This window comes from Vicia villosa, linkage group LG4 (assembly GCF_029867415.1).
Source record: "Vicia villosa cultivar HV-30 ecotype Madison, WI linkage group LG4, Vvil1.0, whole genome shotgun sequence".
NCBI lineage: Eukaryota > Viridiplantae > Streptophyta > Magnoliopsida > Fabales > Fabaceae > Vicia > Vicia villosa.
The window spans coordinates 167,653,661-167,677,439 of record NC_081183.1 but is presented as its reverse complement, the minus strand read 5'-3'; the positions used below and the strand labels follow the sequence as shown (position 1 = coordinate 167,677,439).

General features: G+C 33.8%; 1 protein-coding gene across 2 annotated transcripts; it reads left to right on the top strand.

The window, feature by feature from the left end:
• Positions 1-19,033: 19,033 nt before the first annotated feature.
• LOC131600197 (protein LIGHT-DEPENDENT SHORT HYPOCOTYLS 4-like) lies at positions 19,034-21,438 on the top strand. 2 transcript variants are annotated; one of them, XM_058872394.1, is made up of 2 exons: positions 19,034-19,988; positions 21,160-21,438. In XM_058872394.1, exon 1 carries the CDS (start codon positions 19,344-19,346, stop codon positions 19,983-19,985), a length of 642 nt encoding a protein of 213 aa, XP_058728377.1. In that variant the 5' UTR covers positions 19,034-19,343; the 3' UTR covers positions 19,986-19,988; positions 21,160-21,438. The 2 variants fall into 2 exon arrangements, with proteins under 2 accessions (XP_058728377.1, XP_058728376.1); XM_058872393.1 differs by having other exon boundaries at positions 19,038-19,988; positions 21,127-21,438.
• Positions 21,439-23,779: the final 2,341 nt, after the last annotated feature.

Genomic DNA, 23,779 nt, shown 5'->3' with positions numbered 1-23,779 from the left:
GCGCCACAGCTTCTTCTTCGTGGAAACGTAAAAAACGCAGCCCACCTATAGCAACGGTTTTTGCGCGTTTTCTTAGCCCTGTAGATCCACGAAACGCTATACAAGCAACAAAAAATCAAAAGAAAAGCCATGGATTAACTTGTTTTTGTTTCCTGAACATGGTGGTACCATCAACTCGGTTCAATTCGGCCTAACATGGGAACCCCTAATTCGGAGCTCCTAAACCCTAGCCATGGTGGATCATTCAAACAACAATCAAAACGCAATTAAATGCGCAGAAAGCATGTAAACATCAATCTAAATGCAAAGATATAACCGAAATTCATTTATGATTTATGAATGAATGTAATCGAAGCAAAAACAAACCGGGCAAACCGTGATGTATGAGGAATGGTTCTGAACACGTGAGGCCTTGGAGATGGTCGATATAGCTTCAGAGATGATCTGAGAATGATTCTGGATTCTCCAACAGCTTTGAATCACCCTGCAAATTGGAAAACGAGTTGGAGATTTTCTTCAAGTTTTTGTGCTTCGGTTGTGGTCTTTGGCTGCAGAATTCGTGTCCAAAATGTACCGTGAGGGAGAGAATATAAGGGTTAAGAAAAGCTGTAAGAGTGTATGTACGTGAATCCATCCCACTGAAATCAGGGTTCTGTTCCTATTTATAATATACAAAATTAGGTTAAATTTAATGGACCAAAATTAATTAAAAATAATCAAAAGCCCAAATAAAAGGAATTGTTTTAATTGAGTTCTTATGATTATATTTAACCAATTAAAAAAACTAACCTAAAATGTAAAAAAAGTGTAGAATTTAAAATCTCTCTATTTTTTATGGAAAAAGTAAAAAACTATGAAGATTAATTGCAAATAAAAAACAATTTTTTGTGATTTTTAGAAAAGTAATTTAAAACGAAAATTAAATTAGTAACAAATAAAAAAAAATTGTTAGTAGTGGGACTCGAACACGGGACCTCGCGCTATTGTACCATTCACGCTCAAATCCTTACCAACTGTACCAATTCATTTATTCGAAATAAAATGGCGTTTGTAAATATATGAGGGCAAATTTTGGGGTATGACAGCTGCCCCTGTTCAATTATCTTAAACCTGAAGATGTAGAGTGGTTTGTATGCTAGTCGGTATCTGAAGGTGGAAGATGATTGAACACTAGAATACCAAGAAATTTGCCCTTGCTGAAGTAGGGACCTTTGTCGGAGACGGGCTTGAAGATGCCATCCAGGTGTTGAGAGAAAATTTATTGGAGATTGATCATGTCAGCGCCGTTTGAACTATTTATGGAGGATGCTCGAAACTAAGTATCAGAACTAAATCGTTGTCTTGATTATCTCTGAACTATTTTCGAAATAATTGTCACAATTAAATCTCTATCTTGATTATCTCTGAACTATCTTTGGAGGATATCCAAAATTAAGTGTCAAAATTAAATCCATGTCTTGATTATATCTGAACTATCTTTGGAGGATATCCAAAATTAAGTGTCAGAACTAAATCTTTGTCTTGATTATCTCTGAACTATCTTTGGAGGATACCCAAAATTAAGTGTCAGAATTAAATAACTATCTTGATTATCTCTGAGCTATCTTTGGAGGATACCCAACATTAAGTGTCAAAATTAAATCTTCGTCTTGATCATTTCTGAACTATCTCTGGAAGATATCCAAAATTAAGTGTCAGAACTAAATCTTTGTCTTGATCATTTCTGAACTATCTCTGGAGAATATCCGGAACTAAGTATCAGAATTTAGATATATGTGTTGATTATCTCTGAACTATCTTTGGAGGATACCCAAAATTAAGTATCAGAACTAAATCTCCATTTTGAGTGAGCGTCAGAATTAAATCTTTGATTTGATTATCTCTGCACTATATCTAGAAGACAATGTTTATTTGATTGTAGAAGTAGGCTGAAAAAGGAACATTAGTTTTATGCAATGTTGTGATGCATGTATTGTAATGTTTATGAACGAAGGTGTTATGCCTAGGCAATGAGGCGTATGTATGTTATGTATGAATTTACTATGACACATGATGTATGAAAGTGATTTATGCTATTTGGAGTATCTTGAGAAAATAAATCTCTGTATCATTGGGATTTTGACGTTTGATCTTGTCTTGAAGAAGTACAGCTGGGGATTTATGATTTCTGCTTGGGGATGATCAGTAACTTGATGTACCCTGATTGGGAATAAAGACATTAATAAACCATGTTGGCGAAGAGCAAAGTGTTGGAGAAATGACAGTGTTGAAGATGTAAACTTTGTTGGGGATATGATCTTGTGAAGTTGGCTCTGTGGGGAGACATGGGTGTCTTAAAAAATTGCCCCCGGTATTATAGTAACTACCATTCTTGGATAGGACACATCAAGATGTCAAACTGTACTTGCATAGATTTGCCCCTGCTAGTAGGGACTTTGGGAAGATTCGCCTCGCGAGGACTTTATGAGATGTGCACTATGAGCGACATGCCCTTAATAATCGTAGACTTAGGATGATGCTCCTGCTTGTTTTGGCATCCTTGAGAGATTCTTAGAATCTTGACTTGATTGCCCCAGATTGATCGGGAAATAGTTTGAAGTCCACTTGGGATGTATGCCTTTGACTTTTGGCATTTCGAGAGATTCTTCGAATCTTGACTTGATTGCCCCAGATTGATTGGACAAAGCATGTCATGCCCCTTGTATTCATTGACTTCTAGTCAATTGAGTCAATTATAAGGGATGTTGCTGCTGAAATAGTTCTGTCTGTCGGGATGACTTTTAGTCATTAATCGTACCCTGTGCAGATTCTTTCTGATGCTAACATTTGAAATTATGTAGCAAAATATGTTTAATAATGAATTCATGAGATGCAATGCATACGTCTGTCTTGAGTTTTTAAAAAACATTAAAACCAGAGATGTAAAAGCATGACATTTGTAACAACGTGACGTTTGTAAAAGCGTGATGTTTGTAAAAAACAGGATATCAACTTAACATTTGTAGTAAACCTTAAGGAGTCGGGATACCCTTTTGGTGCCAGTATGCTTTCGAACTAACCATGCTTCAATTAGGACTTTCAAGGGTTGTAATGTGGCTTGGTTCACGGTTTAAAAAACAAAGGATAAAGGCTCGAAATTTATTTGTTCCCACCCTTCTTCGTGATGATCTTCAGTCCTAAGCTTAGTTAATTCAACTTATGCATTCAGGTTCCAAGAGACTTTTGGATTTGCACCTTTGATAATGACGATGGTTCATAATCAAAGAGAACTTTTGAGATGGCAGTCACTTCTTCCTTTTGGTAGTCACAACATTGTGTTGTTCAGGAGTTTATTGACTTCTCTATTTTCATCTTTTTGATATCCCTAACTTTTGCCTGAACTGTCTATTTTGAGCTTACAGTCAGCGGGATGCCTTGATTTTTTGCCTAAGTCATCCTTTGATTTTTTGACTTAGCAGGCTTTTCTTCGTATATGTGTTTTTTCATTTTTTCTTCTTTTGAAAGATATTGACTGCCTTGTTTGATGATTGATGAACCATCATTGACATCTCCAACACTTCTTTGATGTGTGCGGATGAACGCTTGTGTTTGAAACCTTTGTTGGAAGGTGTACGGAATGATTCTCTTGAAATAGAATGCACAGCCAAATTAACTAAGAACTACCCTGCCCCAGGTTATGATCAAGGGTTTTAATTGGTACAAGGAAGAAACTTCTACTTCTTAGGCTCAAAAGGGTTGACGAGGGATTATCATCCTTATATCTCCACTATTTAGGAATTGAAACAATGCCTGTACATCGTCAGCATAGTCTGTTCAAAGCATACTGTATGAGGTTGCGGTATCGTTTTCTTCATCCTCCCTCAAAAGGTATACAACTTTAGCAGGAGTTGAGTATCACAAAAACATATGCAGAATAAAGACATAATTTAAAATGAGTGATAGCGAAATAAATAATTCAAGACAAACATATGCAATGCACTAATGATAATTATTAAAATATATAATGTCTATCATAATTCGAGTGTTTAAACAAACAGAATAGAAATTGCAAATGAACATAAATCTAATGATCTAAAAGTCTATCCTTCTAGCCATCCATAGTATTAGCAATCTTGTTGTGATTAGGCATGGGAGCAGTGATCACATTAGGAGTTGCAGGATGGTCGAACTCAATTTTACCAGCGTCGATCATATCTTGGATCTTGTTCTTCAACGGCCAACAATTCTCTGTGTCATGCCCAGGACTATTAGAATGATATGCGCACCTCGCATTGGGCTTATAACTAGGAGCAGAGGTGTTAGGATTCTTAGGAAGATCCCTCAGGGTGATCAAATTTGCCTTTAGCAGATGTTGTAAAGCTTGAGCTAGTGACGTGTTGATCTTTGTGAATTGACGTCTGGGTGTAACTTGTTTGTCTTGACGACCTTGTTGAGGCGCCGGTGTGGAGCTCAGAATTGCCCCAATAGATTGATCATGGTTTATCCTTTTCTGCCCATACACAGCATTGGAATCTGTCCTCCCATTGAAATGCTTCTTTGTAGTACCTGAGGATGCAGCCACTTGAATCTTACCACTTCGAATGCCACTCTCTACACGTTCCCCAATCAGTATGAGTTCAGTGAATCCAGATGATGAACTTCCCAGCAAATGGCTATAAAAGGGACCAGTCAGTGTACTCATGAACATATCGACCAATTCTCTGTCAGCTAGAGAGGGTTTGACTCTTCCAGCTAGATCTCTCCATTTCTGAGCATACTCCTTGAAACTTTCATTAGAGCCTATAGACATGTTTTGTAGTTGCATTCGAGTTGGTGCGAGATCGGAATTATATTGGTATTGCTTGTAGAAAGCAACAACCAAATCTTCCCAGGTACGAATGTGGGTACTCTCCAATTGATAGTACCATTCGAGTTGAGTTCCGGATAAGCTCTCCTGGAAAAAGTGGATCCAAAGCTTCTTATCAGCAGTATGAGGTTGAATCTTCCTTACATAAGACCTCAAGTGTAGTTTAGGACAGGAGACTCCATCATACTTAGCAAAGGAGGGAGTTTTGAATTTTGGAGGAATAACGACCCCAGGAACGAGTCCGAGCTCTTCAAAATCCAGCCCAGGTACCTTCTGAATTTCCACGCTTCTCAGACGCTCTTTTAACATCTTGTATTTGTCATTAGGATGTTCATCCTCATGGTGATAGTCCTCTTCTTCTTCAGAGGGTTTGGCAGAATCATGGTTACTTTTTGCATCACTTTTGATACTAGCATCATCATCTTGCTCATCCTCATCACTGTCTTCAGAGGGTTCAGCATCCGTGAGTTGCAAGATCGGTCTAAGCTTTTTCTCCAGAGTCTTCTTACCCTTCTTCCTCTTCTTGGTCAGGAGTGCTTTCAGTTCATCTTGCCCCTTGGACAGGTTCAGGATCAGATCTTGAAACTGGGCGTTCTGAGCTTGAAGGTCTTTAACTGATTGTTCGAGATTCATGATGCTGAAATAAACAGCGAGGAAGGATGAGATACCTATTGTAAGAAACCTGTTATGCGATGTTATGAGTGCAAATGCAATATTTTCAAGGATCTTTAGGTATTTAGTTAGCAACATTAGAAAATGATTTGATCGCTTCTTTGTCTGAAGAATTCTGACTTTAGTCATTGAACGCCCTTCTTTGAGAATCAAGCTCACTATATCCAGTGGGTCATAGCCTCTGATTCGGGATACTTCTGATTTTGAAAGTATATGGCTAGAGGAAAATAAATCCTCTTGCCCCTTGATAGGTACCGAGTCTCTGAATTGGAAGGTGTGTGGCCAGAGGAAAATAAATCCTCTTGCCCCTTGATTAAGAATTCAATCCTTGATAAGAGCACCTGAAATAGTGCGCCCTAAATCCCTAAGATCCTTGAAAGAGTTAGTTAAATCATGTTATGCTTATGATGTCATGATGACATGATGTTATGCGAATGCAATTCATTAGGCGTAGTGAAATAGTAAGGGTAAACAAGTCCTTTAACAAAACCTGCAAGGAAACAAAGGTTAGTATCAAACGCAAACAAGTCACACAATTTTGCCTTAAGGTTAGGCTTGCATGTAGTCCAGAGGTGCGCACCCTCCCCCTGAAGTTTAGTCGGTTCAAACCTGTCCTATATAAAGATCGGGTTCTAGGGAGCTCATATCATTGACCTTTCTCGAAGGCGCTTATCTCAGTTTGGCAATCGAATCGCCAACCGAAAAGGTCCTGAAAGTCCAGTCCATATGAGTGTAGCTTCGAGTATCAACCAACTTCAGTCGGAACCAAAGCCAGCCATCTCGCTACTTTCTAAAAGGCCAAAGTCAAGTTCGACTAAGGTTCTAAGGGCGAATTAGTGCTTAATGACACCACGCGGCAGCCAAGCATTTCCTCAGGTCGGATCCCAAGGAACACCAGGACAAACCAATGTGTCACACTAACGATGGCCATCAGATCAACCACATCAGTATACGCTGTGCAGTCTCATTGATCTCATGCCATTTACCTAAGGTACTCAGATCCGGGTTAGGATCTTTCACACAGCAAAATACCCAAAACAACCCTGCAAAAATAAAGCAAACAAAGCAAACAATAGAAAACATTTAAGTGATTCCTAAACTTTTAAGGTAACCCCTCTTTTATAAGAAAATTCTCCCCAGCAGAGTCGCCAGTTCTGTAATACGTTGAACTGACTTTATCGAAATGTCGCGGTTAAGCAAGAGTCGCCACCGACTTTTATTTTATCCAAACAAATTCAGAAAGGCTAAAAGAAACAGAAAAAAAACCTTTTAAAGAAATCTAAGTTCGGGGGGTAATTTATGCAAAGGGAAGGTGTAAGGCACCCTTTGCATCCATGGTTTTCCATGGGCTCTTAATTGCTTTGCTTGCTCGTTTTTTTTAGAAAATGTAGATGAAAGAGGAAAAATGGACTTTAACTCGTAAATGAGCGTAGCCAGTTTTTTTTGAAGAATTTTGAGAAAGAATATAGAAAATAGAGCATGGCAAGGCAATTAGGGGCAATTACCTTAAACTCAGATGATAGGTCTCTTTTTAGCCTTTCAGAATGAAAGGGTCAATCCTTGCCATAAGAGGGCAGGAAGCCTTTCGTTTGGAGGTTGAAGGGTCGTCGCGTTATCATTCGCCCTAAGACTGACCCATGCCATAGAGAGGCAGGTAGTCTAAGGAGAAAGATTCAGAATAGCCTTTCGTAGGCAACCAGAAGATACCTCAGCCTTTTCCGTAGGCAACTTCCGAGGGTCGAGGTCATGTTAGTGTACCGAAGGCAGCATCATTTTAGGGTCTCATGACCTTTTATCGAGGCAACATGGCTGAGGTATCCTCGTATTCGAGGGACTGGCTATTCTGCACAAAATACAAGGCAACAAGGCAACAGGCAACAGGCAACAGAGAGGGTTACCCAAAAGCGTGCGTGTGTGCACCAATCACGTGATTATATTCAATTATTTATCTTGTAATTAGTCATTCTAGGTTCAATTCGAGGTTATCACTCCCTAAATTACTAGCCACGCAGATAATATAAGGCAAGAACAACACTAATATGGGGGAGGGGACAATGAAACCAGTGGATCCCTTAATCAGGGTTTGACACAAGTAATAATAAAGCAGGAACATATAAGGTTAGGGTTTAGGGTTACCAAACTCGTAGCTTTGGCGATCGACAACCCTGAACATGCAAACAAATAAACAATATGGTGAGTGCATTATCGGTTCGGAGGCAAATACGACTAACCCTAATCACAAATAAAAAGACAAATGAAATTAAAATCAATAGATAAAGACTCAGCTTAGAATTTGATCTGATAGGGTTTGTAGTCAGAGGCAAAATCCTGTTGCTAACCCTGAAAAGGTTTGACAAAGGCAAAGGAAAGTGAGTGTAGGAAGAGTCCATTGACTTTTGAAGATAAAACCATAATTTTAAATCAAAGAGGCAAAATAACAAATATTTAAATAAGTATAGAGTCAGGACTTAGCTTTGGTTCGCTGAAGGCGCGTTGTCGGAAGGTACTTGAAAAGACAATCCTGAAAAGGCACAAAGAAATATTTTTTCAGTGTATGGCAAATTCTCGTAAACCCTGATTCGGACGTAAATTGACTAAGTTTAATAGAAAAAATGAAAATCGAATTAATTAATTATTGGTTTCGCAACCTAATCAATTAAATCAAGGAAAAGAAAATAATTTAATCGGACAAGAAACATTCTCATAATTTTTGTTAATTAAAAGAAATTAATTAAATAAATCAAATTATTTTTTAAAACAAAATCAAATTATGATCATTAAAAAAGGGTTTATTAAATAATAATGACTTTGTAAAGATTTAATTATCATTTAAAAGGTTTTTAGAACAAAAACAAAACAAACAATGAATAAATGAAAAGATTATATAATAAATAATAAAGTAATAAATAAAAAAAAATTGGAAGAAACTTAGCTTCGGTTCTTGTGTGGCGTGCTGGTGAAAGTTCATGATGGTCCCTCATTGTATTGATCCTTGGATCTACAGATTTGGCCATCCAGTGGTGGAGAGATGAGGTTGCATCCTGGGCGTATGTGAGACTGCATACACACGATCAGTAGGCCAAGCGTGTCACAAAGAATTATTAAAATAAATGCTGGGAGTGGGATTCGAACTCCCTCCCTTGCATAAAGACGGACGCGCCTCCTTCCGCTGGGACACTCTTCATTCGCTGTCAACTGTGTAACTAACAAATAATATATAGAAAATTGAGTCGTCTCAAAATTCAAAAAGAACCCACGCGCGCCACAGCTTCTTCTTCGTGGAAACGTCAAAAACGCAGCCCACCTATAGCAACGGTTTTTGCGCGTTTTCTTAGCCCTGTAGATCCACGAAACGCTATACAAGCAACAAAAAATCAAAAGAAAAGCCATGGATTAACTTGTTTTTGTTTCCTGAACATGGTGGTACCATCAACTCGGTTCAATTCGGCCTAACATGGGAACCCCTAATTCGGAGCTCCTAAACCCTAGCCATGGTGGATCATTCAAACAACAATCAAAACGCAATTAAATGCGCAGAAAGCATGTAAACATCAATCTAAATGCAAAGATATAACCGAAATTCATTTATGATTTATGAATGAATGTAATCGAAGCAAAAACAAACCGGGCAAACCGTGATGTATGAGGAATGGTTCTGAACACGTGAGGCCTTGGAGATGGTCGATATAGCTTCAGAGATGATCTGAGAATGATTCTGGATTCTCCAACAGCTTTGAATCACCCTGCAAATTGGAAAACGAGTTGGAGATTTTCTTCAAGTTTTTGTGCTTCGGTTGTGGTCTTTGGCTGCAGAATTCGTGTCCAAAATGTACCGTGAGGGAGAGAATATAAGGGTTAAGAAAAGCTGTAAGAGTGTATGTACGTGAATCCATCCCACTGAAATCAGGGTTCTGTTCCTATTTATAATATACAAAATTAGGTTAAATTTAATGGACCAAAATTAATTAAAAATAATCAAAAGCCCAAATAAAAGGAATTGTTTTAATTGAGTTCTTATGATTATATTTAACCAATTAAAAAAACTAACCTAAAATGTAAAAAAAGTGTAGAATTTAAAATCTCTCTATTTTTTATGGAAAAAGTAAAAAACTATGAAGATTAATTGCAAATAAAAAACAATTTTTTGTGATTTTTAGAAAAGTAATTTAAAACGAAAATTAAATTAGTAACAAATAAAAATAAAAAATTGTTAGTAGTGGGACTCGAACACGGGACCTCGCGCTATTGTACCATTCACGCTCAAATCCTTACCAACTGTACCAATTCATTTATTCGAAATAAAATGGCGTTTGTAAATATATGAGGGCAAATTTTGGGGTATGACAACCACAATTACAAACTTCTCAGCTTGACCAAGAGGTGAACGATTCAGGGCTGAAGTGTGTCATTGATTTAATTGATGAAGTAAGAGATGTTGCCCATATTCGAGAATTTGTTGGCAAGTAGAGATCGGTCAGAAGATACAACTCTAAAAGTGTGTTTGGATAAGTTATTTTAGTGAGGAAATGTAGTGTTCTAAGGGTATTTAAAATGATTCGAACAAAATTCATTGTTTGATAACTAATTTTTTTTTTTGTGTAAGCAAGAATTATATTAAAGGGAGAACTAAGGGTTCTCCAACCTTGATACACTAATTAAAAAGAATTGTTAAATCATGGAATTTTATGAAGTATTGTCCAAGTTAAATTTTATGATTTTGAAATTATACATAAAATCAAAGATTTTAAATTTCTCTCGTACTCCGTAGAGTTTAACAATTCTTTCAAAGAATTTTATGATATTATTTCAAATTTTGCAACTTGATCTCCATATTTTCCAAAATTTTAAAATTGACCTTCAAAATTTTCAAAATATTATAAATTAGTCCTTAAAAATCTTCAAATTTTACAAATAGGTCCCTTTATATTTTAAAATTGCAAATTAGTCCCTATTTTCTAAATTTAAAATTTGACCTTAAAACTTTATAATCTATAAAATAATTAAAATAAATGTAACAATGATATATCTTAATATTCTATCCAAACAAAAAAAAAAGTTAAAAATAAATGAATTTCAATTGAATCATTTGAATTACTAAAAATTTTAAATTCCTTAAAATTTTCAATTACCTCATTCATACATACTTTAAGGTAATGTCAAGGGAAATGTAGGAAGACAACTTGGCGTTAAGACAAGTTGTCATGCCTTCTCAACAGGGAAAGTTGCAACCCAACTAGGAAGGACCTATTACATATTCCAGAAGCTACCGCATGAAGTATATAAACTCGAGGAGTTTATGGGCGACTCATCCCTAGGACCTAGAACTCTATCCACTAAAAATATTATTATAGTTAAGTTACTTACGAATTGTCAAAGAGGGCATCACTAATATAAAATATACATTTCGTAACGTGCTTTCACCTTGGTTATAGTGTCCACTGTGGTAAAATATGTTCATTTACATGTTTTTCTTTCATTATTTTCATTTTAAGTCACTTCTTACTAAGGTCAAAGTTTCAAACCATGGTAAAAATTAAAAAAGGCATTTGGTCTTGGGTTCGAATTCTAGCACCAATAATTTTATTTTTATTTTTAAGTCACTTTTAACAACAACTAAAATTTCCATCCATGGTGAAAATTGGCGTCTGGTCATGAGTTTAAATTCTAACACCATCAATTTTTCTTTTTTATTTATTTTTAAGCCACTTTTCACCAAGGTTGGAATTTCATCCGTGGTGAAAAGTGGTGCCTTCCTTTTTCTTCTTCTTCTTCTTCTTCTTCTTCATTTTTTTGAAAAAAATAAAAATAAAATAGAAGATATATAATGCTACATGTTCATTTACTTTTGCCCTAGATGAACTTAGACAAACGTTATCTTCTTCCTACAAACTTCATCTTCTATTTACGATTTTCTATTTCTCCACTAAACCAAACTCTAAAATATTATTTCTTTCATAAACAAAACTTGAAAACATCGTTTCTTTTATCAACAAGTTTCAAAATCCTATCACCTCTTCTCCAACTTGAACGAGGCAAGGAAAACATGAATTCAAGTTAGCAATATTAGTTGTTGTTGTTGTGTCAGATAAAATGTTTAATGTTAGTTGTTTTTGTTGTTATTTTTTATTGTTGTTGAGATTTAATGTTTAACGATATTATTGATTTAGTTGGTGGTGGTGTTATTATTTTTGTTCTTGTTGTTCTTGTTCTCATTCTTGTTGTTATTATAATTCTTGTTGTTGTTGTTGTATTAGAAATATTTAATATTTTATAATGGAAGTTCTCAATGTGGTTAGTCAAAGCATGTGGCAAAACATAAAAAGTTGGGCTAAGTGACTTTTCACCATGATTAGAACTTCCAGCCATGGTGAAAAATATATTGACTGGCATTTTACCATGCTTGGAAGTTCCAACCGTGGTGAAAAATGGACTGACTACATTTCACCAAGGTTAGAATTTCCAACTGTGGCGAAATGTCGCGTGCTATCCAGTTTTTCACCACGAACTTTACCTTAGGGTGGAAAGTAGCGAACTTACTATCACACACTTTGTCGCCACGGGTCACCATCTGTGATGGAATCCTTCTCCCAATGGTGGTAATAGATAATTTTTGTAGAAGTGTGTTGCCCACCTATGTACGAATTTCTAAATATTTACGAGCAAGATGAATGTTCAGGTTTTACTGTTAAGTACGCTGGAATTCCACAAGAAAATCATTGCCGTCTTTTAAGGCAATATAAGTATGTTGGACTTTTACAGGAAGATCATTGTTATCTCTTAAGGTAATACACGAATGATAGACTTCCACATGAAGATCATTGTCTCCTCTTAAGGCAATAAAAGTAGGTTGGACTTCCACAGGAAGATCATTGTCGCCTCTTAAGACAATACATAAATGTTGGACTTCCACTAGAAGATCCTTTTCGACCTCATGGGAAATACAAATAGGATATATGTCGGGGGAATCACCTATTCTACATACATGGACTAAGGGACTTAGAGTCCCATAAATCGGGCTCCTCTAAACATCTCACTTAAAGGACTAAGAGTCTCACCATACATGCTCAGCCTAAGGTCTCTCTTGAGCGATTCAACTGAAGTCTAGCCCGAGTAACTTAACTTAAAGTTTCACCTAAGGAAATCTATTGAAGTATAGCTCGAGAGACTCATCTAAATGCCTCGCCTAAGGGACTTAAAGTTTCATCAAACATGATCTTCTAAATGCCTCTCTTGAGGGACTTAGAGTCTCGTTAGATAGGCTCCTATAAATGACTCGCTTGAGGGACTAAGAGTCTCGTAAGACAAGATTAACTTAAAGCATCGCCTGAGGGACTCAACTAAAGTTTAGTCCAAGAGATTCAACTTAAAGTCTCGCATGAGGGACTAGTATGAAGTTTGGGCTGAGAAACTCAACTTAAAGCCGTTCCTAAGGGACTCAATTGAAGTTTGGCCCGAAAGACTCATATAAACACCTCGTGTGAGAGACTTAGAGTCTCTTCAGATAGGTTCCTCTAAACGCCTCACCTGAGGCATTTAGACTCTCGTCAGACAGACTCCACTAAACGCCTCTTCTAAGGGACTAAGAGTCTAGTCAGATAGGCTCAACTTAAAGTTTTGCATGAGAGACTCGAATAAATTCTGGACCAAGAGACTCAACTTAAAGTCTCATATGAGGGACTCGATTGAAATCTAGACTAAGAAATTCATCTAAACTTCTGGACTGAGGGACTTAAATTCTCGTCAGACATGCTCCTTTAAACACCTTGCCCAAGGGACTTAGATATTTTTCAAATCAAATATCCAAGGAGAAAAAGCCCATAATGGCATTGTTTTTAAGGAGACCTTCACCTCATGTTCGAAGGTGCGCGCTAGGATTGTATCTTTGTGCTATGTTTTTTTGAGTCGTTTGTTTGTTGTTTCTTGTATACGACGTTATTGCTTCATTCATATCATAAGGCATAATAGTTGGTTTTTTTGGATGATTTATAATTCAACATTCATAAGCGTGTTTATTGATGTTGATCACTTGGAATTTATGATTGAGAGAAATACAGAGGGAGTTCTCATATTTAGGGGGAGTCCTAAATAGAAAAACACTACGGTATAGTTAAGAAGAGGGGAATTGAACAAATGGCTTGTTCATCTAAGACACTTTGTACTAATTCTATAGAAGAGTGGATTTCTAATCTTGGGTTGAATGCCCCCAATTGTAGGTGTGATTTGCACTAAATTGGGTTAACAATTATTGTGTTCTTTGTTTCTTTTCTGCTTCATCATCTTATATAAGCTAAACTAACATATCTGGGTTGGACAAGTTGTCCCAGACATTTGGTCCAACATTTGTCCCTTGAGGAACAAAATTTCACAAAATGATCCTTGAATAGAAGCTTTGAAATTGATTCAACAAACTTAGCACACTTGAACCCATGAGGATTCTGTTGATCGACTTTCATGCCCTTGTACTCAAGACCTAAGTGATTACTGAAATCTTTATGAGAGCAAGAAACCATTCTCCCACAAAATCGTCAATCAAGGCATTCTTTGGTGAATTTGACATTGTAGTAGAATTCTTTGATCGATGTGGTTGGGTTTAAAATTTTTACTCAGTGAAAAAACTTCAACAAGCCATGATTCTCAAACTTCATCAAGCCATGCTTCCTTAGTGGAAATCTATTTAGCTTCATGATGTTTGTTAATGAACTTCTCATCATATTTTTTATGGTCTTCCTAAAAAATTAAGTGACTCATTTGTGAACCAGAGAAGTTAGATTTTGGGAAGAAGAGGAACCAGAAGCCGATGAAGGATTACCCAGATCAAATATTTTGATATATGGTGGGCATTTCTCTGTGAGATCTCATTTTAGTTTGTTTACCCTAGGGAACCTCAGGAGGATTGGATGAAGGAGGAATTTGTTGCTTGCCTCTTTGTTTTTCTAATGAACCTTCTATGATGATTGATGGAGATGAAAAATAAAGGTTTAGATGTTATAATGGGAGATGAATGAGAAATGTAAATGGGTAAGGAATGTTTAAGATACATGATTTAATTTTGAAATGATATGAGTTATGATGTTGAAATGTAAAATGAAATAATTAAATGGTAGGAGAATGCATAAATGAGTATAATAATGAATGAAAATACAAATATGAAAAGGCCTTTGTTTTTTTTAAAATTGGAACTGAACATATTTGATTTGAACCAAGGAGATAATTGATTCAAATTAGAAATGCATATCTCTTACAAGACCTCTTCTGATTCGAATCAGGGTATGGTGTAATTCCGATCAGATGGACAAAGGAAAAATGCAAGAAAATTTCAACATTTTGATTCTAGTTAGGAAGAAAGTTCGAATAAGAGTCACAAATCTCTCTATGATTCGAGTCAGGTTTCTTGGTGATTCAAATCATATGCCAAAGCTTTGAAAAAATTTAAGAAAATTGAGTAATGTTTATAATGCATAATTTAAAAAAATTAATGCCCTGGATTTTTTTAATACACATGATAAAAATTTGATGAAAAATTAATACAAATTAGAATGATATAACGTAAATGAATGCAAAATGATTAGATGAATGAAATAGTGCCGATAAAAATAAATGAACAGATGAATGAGATTTGATATGCACACATAGCAAGCACATATTTTAGAAAAATACACATCAAACACAAACTAAGTACATAAAATTAGGTACAACTATAAAAAGATAAATGAGAGTGGAAGGATCATACAAATTTTACGATATAGGCTTTAACTTGATACACACTAAACATTTAATAAACAACAAAAAATTATAACAAAAGTATAATATGATCAAACATTAATAACGATTGGATATGTCTTCCCATGCACTTGTGTAAAGAATTTTCAAACACTCATTTACAAGATATTAGATTAATTAGAACGACACATAATCTGATTATCTTTGATTATCTTCTTATTAAGCCATGATTTACTACTTCTTTTCTTCAACTTATACTTCCACAATCTTGGATAACTGATTCAACGTTTAACAATGATATAGCTCTTTCAAAAACTGATTGCTTTGAATCTTCTTAGATGCTCATTGAACAATTAGTGAACATGCTAACATCTTCAAAGAAATTATCTTCATCTTTCTTCACGACGACCTTGGAAGAGTAGGTCTTCAAGGAGATGCTTCTTCTCTCTTCTCATGATCATTTTCTCTTTACCTATTTCAAACTTAGATATTATATGATAAGATGAGCCAGCCTTACGAATTATCATGATGTAACAAGAGCCTTTAAGCTATACAACTAGGTTCCCAGTTACCTACACACAACTCAAAAAAAATGTTAGCCCAATCCTGAATGGATATAGTTACTTTAAAATTCTACCTAATGATTATAGAATTGTCAACATAATAGGATTGAATTACTTCAGACAAATCTAGGATATTTAGATAATGACATCAGACATGTAATCATGATGACTATGAAACATATTAAATCCGTTAGATAAGAAAATTTTAAAATACACTATTCGAACCATTCTATCCATATCCTAAACTTTTGAAGTCGCAGGACTTGATCAAAAGACCAACTTTGGGGTCAATTGTTAACAAAAATATGAGGATTAAATGGCCTAAAAGTGGGGCCGGGGGTTGAATAAACCAATCCCCTTAAGCCATTTTTTTAAAAAAATTCTTACATAAAATCATAATTGAATAAGCGAAAGCAAAGATGGAAGGCGGGAGCAAAATATAGCGAATGATTTGAAAATATTATATGTTTCAATGTCTATCTAAGATACATGATACAATCAAAATTCAACATAACTTGAGATGAATGAAGTTTCTCTGATAATCAATTCAACGATGATCATAACTCAATTTTGTTCATAGCTCAAAATTGATACATATATCAAAGATCGATTAATCCAAAATTGAAGTCTTTACAATTATGACCAAGAAATATAATATTATATGATAAAACATTATAAGCAAGATCAAAATTTAGATAACTTAGTTGAACAAATGGTTTTAGACTACGACTCAGACATAAGTAGTAGTTATATTTAATATTAATGTTATTAGTCATAATTTTATATAATATAATAATAAATTCTTAAATATTCATGAGTTTTAGTTGGATACTGCTATCTTTTATTTAAATTTTTAGTTATTTTGAAATAAATTATTATTAAAAAATAACCTAGTATTTTATGAATGAATGGTGGATTTGTACGCAATCAAATTTTAAAATATTGGAGTGCTTACCTAATATAAGCATTTTTAGTAGGAGAATATTTTTTTTATTGTTTGTATCATATTTTGTGAGTACAAATTGTTACATTGCATTTAAGCAATTTATAAAAAATCTCAACTTTTTTTGCTCAAATAATAATCATTTACATATATTTAACCCTGTCAATTTATATAATTTTATCTATGAGACATTTTAAGTGAATTAATTCATTCACTTTCCAATTGAATTCACTAAACAAAATAATTTTAATATTAAATTCTCAACTTTTTAAATTACTATAACAAACTCTATCCATTAAATTTAAGGAACATGTTACCACATCATCACCTTTCAATGGTAAAAAAAAAATAATTACTTAAGGATTAAAGAGTCACTGAATTCTCATTATCTAATACACAATACACAATGTATGTGTGATTCTTAAATATTCTAAACTTTGTAAACGTAAAAATAATTTAGAGTCGTTCCTTTACATTTTATTCAATCTTAAATATTAGTTCAACCTTCTATACTTTTTTTAGAGTAGTCAAGGATTTCATTGCTCAGAAAATTTCACAATACTACATCATATTGAACTGTGGATTTTACAAGGTTACTTATATAGAAAATTATTGTACTACTACCATGGCCAGAGAATTTGAGACCGACACATCCCTATTTGAGCAACATATTTTAGTCAATTATATTTCATACATTATAATATAAATTTAATACTAATAAAAACTACTCTATATTGGTGGTTAAGTTAATACTTTTGCAGTCAATGATTTGATGATTGAGAAGAAAAGATATTCTATAGGGATTAGCACTTATGAACAAAGCAACCAAACCATAAATAAGATGATAGATTGATTTGCTTACAAACCCTACTTACTTGATACTTGATAGATAGATGTATATACTCATGACTGTGCATGTAAGAAGGTAAAGTTGGTATTGGACAGGAAAGGATAAAAAAGTAATTTAATGAAAGGTGTTGTCAATCAAGAGAAAAGAGAGAAGCAGAGAAATGATATTATTCTTTGATATAAATATATTAACCAAAACGCTTTATACTGTCTGCATCAGTCATGTTTCAGTGTCACTATCAACCTATTTTCATTTCCACAAAAGCCCTAAAGGCCAAAACAATGTTTCTTTCACTTCACAATTACACCCCTATCGTTTCTCTGTTTGCTCAATCACTCAGATATACACTCATTCAAACTCACTTGCTTCCCTTTTTCCGGAAATTGTTTCTGCCATATTCCTATATTTCTTTTCATTTTTAAGATAATAAACATATTTCTTTAAAGAAAAACAGACACTGATTAATAATCCAGAGTTCTACTTAAATATAAATGTCTAATCAAGAAAATTCTTCAGCTAACAAAAATCATATTTTCTCTCTCAATCTTTCTGATTGGTGGAAGAAGTTTTCAAAATTCAAAGATATGAATGTAAATTAAAGTTTTACTAATAATTTTTTTTAAAGGTGTTGATTTATAATATAAATCAGGTTTATATATATTATAAATAAATATTTTAGGATTGAATCTTAAGGTTTATGTTCATTTTACTTAACTAACACATATTTTATATTTTATTAAATTACTTCAGTCACCTTTTGCTAGAGTGTCGTCAATGATTAAACTATAAACAACTAATTATGTTCAATTAACTAAACTAACACATATTAGTTGAGTTATCTCATCCGTCATCTGTCAGAGTTTCATTAGAGATTGATTTATAAATTGTTTGGATTAATTTAACTCAACTATTACATATCAGTTGAATTATCCTACCTACTCTATATTAATAATTATTTTAGTTAAATTAATATTTTATCATTTTAAACCCTTTATGTTTGACTTTTTCTATGTTTTCTTAAATCCGTTTGTATTGGATTTGAATTTTTTTACTTAATTATCTAATATATTTAATTTTCAAATATTATCATAAATAATTTGCTTTAATATTATCATAAATAATTTGCTTTAATCGATAATAGGTTAACATATTGGTTAGGACTGCTTGAGAGTATGCAACAAAATAATTATCTTTAAACTAAAAATACTTGAATGAAATAAGATAATATATCTTTTAGAGTTCAAATTCATCTAGTTTTAGAAATGCATTCATATTAATTTTTTTTAAATGGATAATTTTAACTTTAAGGATAAATCTCTGCAATATACATCCAATTGATAAAAAAAGTTATTATCTTTAAGTATAATTCATTATTAGGTGAATCACCTTATACTACAAACTAATTATCACTCACTATTCTAGTACTTAACAAAAACCAAAGTTATTCATAGAAACATCTAAAGAAAATGCTTATAATCCTCCACTGTTCTTTTACCCTACATTTCTTCACTCACCTCTCTCTAACTTCCTTTCACCTATAACATCATCATCATCTTCCTTCAAATCTTCAAAACCACTCTTCATATCTCACTCTCTCTCTATCTCTCAAAACCTCTTGAAGCATTTACATAGTTTCATTTTTTTCTCTCTCCTCAAAACTCCACTACTATAACCTTTTCAAAAAATAATCAAACCCTACTAAAGATCCAATCTAGCTAGATCAGAAAAAAAAAAACCACTAAATTAACAATGAATTCTCTTCAAGAATTTGAATCTTCATCAAACAATAAAGACATGATCAACACCAACCCTATGAGCATAATAACATCCTCATCCTCAACATCATCATCCATGATGACACTATCATCAACTACATCAGCTTCATCATCAACAACCTCACCATCTTCACCATCAGCAGCCACAACAACACCAAGTAGATACGAGAATCAAAAGAGAAGAGACTGGAACACTTTCGGACAATACCTAAGAAACCACAGACCACCACTCTCCCTCTCACGTTGTAGTGGTGCTCATGTCCTTGAATTCTTGCGCTACCTTGACCAGTTTGGAAAAACAAAAGTTCACACACAGATTTGTCCGTTTTTCGGTCATCCAAACCCACCTGCACCTTGTCCTTGTCCTCTACGCCAAGCCTGGGGGAGTCTTGATGCACTGATAGGAAGACTTAGAGCTGCTTTTGAAGAGAATGGAGGAAAACCAGAAGCTAATCCTTTTGGTGCTCGTGCTGTTAGGCTTTACCTTCGTGAAGTTAGGGATTCACAGGCTAAAGCTAGAGGTATTAGTTATGAGAAAAAGAAGAGAAAGCGTCCGCCTCAGCCGCCGCCACCGCCACCACCATCAAATGCAACTGGAACTGATCTTGATCACTAGTGTGTAAGTAATTTACTACAACCAACGTACTCAATTCTATATATGCACGTGTGTGACCTGAACCAAATATATTTCTATTCTATTTACCATATTGAGATCAAATTATTCTAAATCATGAGGTTATTTTATATGTGAATGTAGTATTTTATATAACTAGTAGAATGCTATAAGGATTTAACTCCTTTCCTGCTCTTTTAACTCCTTCACTTCTGGTGTTCTATACAGCTACCAACTGAGCTGACACAAACTGAACCTACTAGAGTTTCATGATTCAAACCTAGATTACTCGCATAATACTCTAGGAACAAACAAGTTCTTATAAATAAATAGTTTAAAATTATTTAGTTAGGTTAAATTTTTAAATATAAAGAAAAATGTAAATTATATCTACTAATACACAAACAAAGGTTTAAATAGAGTTTGACTAGATGCAACCTTTGCGATTTTTGATTGTAGAGAATTGCATTTAAATACTATTGAGATGTGATCTAAGTTACGATTGAATTGCCACAACAATTCAATTAAGTGGTCAAACAAAAGAAAATGTCTTTTTACTATCAATATGTTTTTATACCATTTGTCTTTGACACATTTTATTTCTTTGCCCTAGAGAAACAGAAGAGTCAATCTTTTACAGCGAGTCCAAAGACTCATGCATAGTAATGTTGCGTTTCTTACGTCTATGAATGTAATTTTTAAAAAATTAATTTCCTAGAGTCCAATGGCTAATGCCATACTTCGGTGCAGGTTGTTGTCCGTTTGCCTTTTACTTTTTGTATAATCTTTATTATGAAATTAAACCAAATTAAAAGCCCTAAAAAAACTCATACAAGTAGACTAAAGTTTAAGAAAAATTTAATTAATGGGGACAACTTATCTACCCATCTCAAAAAGTTGGGTAGAGTACCTTCAACCAATCAAAAGATTCCATTTAATTTTAACATATTTAATTAATTATAAAATTATACAATTATTTGATGTTTCCAAGACATTTTACATTGGAGGTAACTTTACCCAACTTTTTGAGTTGGGTAGATAAGAATTCACCTTAATTAATTGCATACCCTAAAATATATACATATACGTGTAGGAATTGTTTTTCTTCATTGTATTACTTTGTTTACAATTTATTATGATGCAGAAGTTGTGAGTTGAATACATGGGATTACTGCAGTGTTAGATATGCAATGGAATTGGGGAAACTGCAGTTGAAGGTGGGAAGTAGCAGGAGCAGTGTGATAGAGAGAGGGCAATTAATTTGAAGTAGCTGTTAGTAGTAGCAGCAGTAACTAAAGTCTAAAGGCTTATGTTGTGTTTGTGTGACCAATTATTCACGGTCCAATTTGTAATAAATATGTGTGTGTACTTGAAGGTGACTCATTTATGACTCACTAATGGATTTGCAGATCATGTTCCATGTCTTCTTTTGTTATGGTAAATTCAAATTACTTTTCTTCTTTTATTCACTTTTTCCAACTATACATACAATCTCATCTCGATTGTGTGCATTCACCATAGACACGTAACAACACGCAATCAACTGCATCTAGATTCTAAAAGAAACAGTTAAGATTTCAAATCTTATATTTTAGGTTTAATTTTTTGAAATGTAGTTGACAGCGTGTTGTCACGCGTTTATGATGATGACAAACAATCTCATACCTCTTACAGAAAAACCATTGTAGGGTATTAGTCTATAAATACTATCTCAATTGGCAGAAATCGATATTGTTAGGTTAGACGTTATCACCAGAATTCAAACCCTAATACAGACAAAAAAATATAGGGTATTAGCATTAAGATTAAGAGAGAAACAACGAAAAAGAAATTGGAAAGAATATTGTATATTATCAAAATACATATACAATATATACACATGCCATTAATTATCCATTGGTTTTTAGGTAGCATTATATATTTATATATATTCTATTTTATTTCTGTTTCATCATTTCATGTGAATGAGTTTTCAGATCTCAGGGGGGGCCTTCTGGTAGCTTTATTTGATCTGTCGAAAGTTGAGTTCAGGGAATTCATGTAGCTATAGTTAGTACTCTTTCATTCATTTTCATTAATCATAATAAATATATCAACAGTAGTGAGAATTCAACACTGCTTCAAACTGTTGGGTAATTGGTAGCATTATATTAGATAAATATTTCTTTGGAGTTTGTGCAATCTCTCTCTCTTTTTGGTGTTTCTGATAACTTCTCCCACTTCACCGGGAGTTAATCAGTCACGACTCAACTGAACTTGGTGGACAGTTTATGCATGCCATTAGTTTTTCTTATGCGTGTGAGTTCAAGGTCTTGAACTAGTTTGAAGTTGCATAAAATGGTTTGTAACAAGAGAGAAAACTGGTTTGTAGGTAGTAGAGTTGGTAGAATGGAAAAGTCTAACTGGAAAACTACAGAGCTAGCTATATATAGAAATCATAAGTCAAACTTTTTTATATAGAAAAGTCCATTTTTAAGTATAGAATTTGCATGGTAATAAATTTTGGTAATGCCATTTTTGTCCGGATTTGTTTGTAAATTCATTTGTTAATGACTCTTATCTTGAAAACGCTAAAGTTTTGACATTTATAAATAAGATTTTCTTTTATTTGTTGTTAATACAAGTTGCAAAAATTGCATAAAGTAGCGATACGGAGAAACAATGGGTAGAAATTTCTATGATTATTTTTGGGGTTTGACAATTTTTTTGAGTTAATAAAGAGATTTGAGAAATATTTTAAACATATTGAGTTTGTATGATTTTTATATTAATAACTGTAGATATTACAAAACAGTTGGATAGAAAATATGTTTTGTTTCTTAAAACTTTAAAGAACATTTTCTTGCAAATCATATTGTAATCTCTTGTAACAATTCTTTAAAGTACAGCGAATTGAATAGTTATTTTGTCCTTCTGACGTAGATTGTTAAACCAAGTTTGGTAAACAATTTTCTGTGTTCTCTCTGTTATATTTTTATTGCACTAAACTCATTTGGTTGGTTGTCATTATTCTTTTACCCTCATATTAAAGTCTTGGTGTGTTTAAATATCATTTATACTTTTTTTACAACAAGTAGCTGATTATGGGAAAAAAAGGATGAGTTTACAAGTGACCAACATGTGTTCCATGAGATATCAAGAAGTTTTATGGAGTCAACCACTTCAGATTGTGGAAGGTGAAGATGCTAGTCATACTAATTCCCCAAAGGTGTGTAGAAGCATTAAAGTAAGAGACATTGATGTTGCAAGTCTTACACAAGTTAAGAAGACTGAGACGGTGAATAAGGTCAAAAGTGGCATTGTCTTATGCCTCTCAAATTAATTATTAAGGGACAATGTATTTCATAATATAACAATTATACTTGAGCTCTAAGCTTCAAAGCAATTTGATAACATGGAGGCTTACAATATATGATCAAGTATCTCAAGACGCTCTATCAAGAGCATGTTAGGCATGAAATATTTAAAGTTTTTAAGGCCTTTTTTCAAAATGGTAAAAGGATCTCTTGTAGGTCTTTACGAGCTCAAAATGATTGGATATATTGAGGATCTTAAAATATTGGAATTTCCCTTAGGCCAAAGCATGCAATTGATCTAACCATATCATTGTTGTCAGACAACTTTAATTAGTTCATTTTGAACTTTAAATTAAATAACATGAATAAAAACTCTTCCAAAACTATTAGGCATGTTAAGAGTTGCTAAACAGAACATCGGCAGGGTAAAGGAAAAATCCATATTGATGGTTAATGGTGGAAAATTCAAGAATAGTCACAACAGCCCCCAAGACGTATATG

Coding starts and splice junctions, on each gene's coding strand:
- LOC131600197 (XM_058872394.1), top strand. CDS start 19,344: ATGAATTCTCTTCAAGAATTTGAATCTTCATCAAACAATAAAGACATG.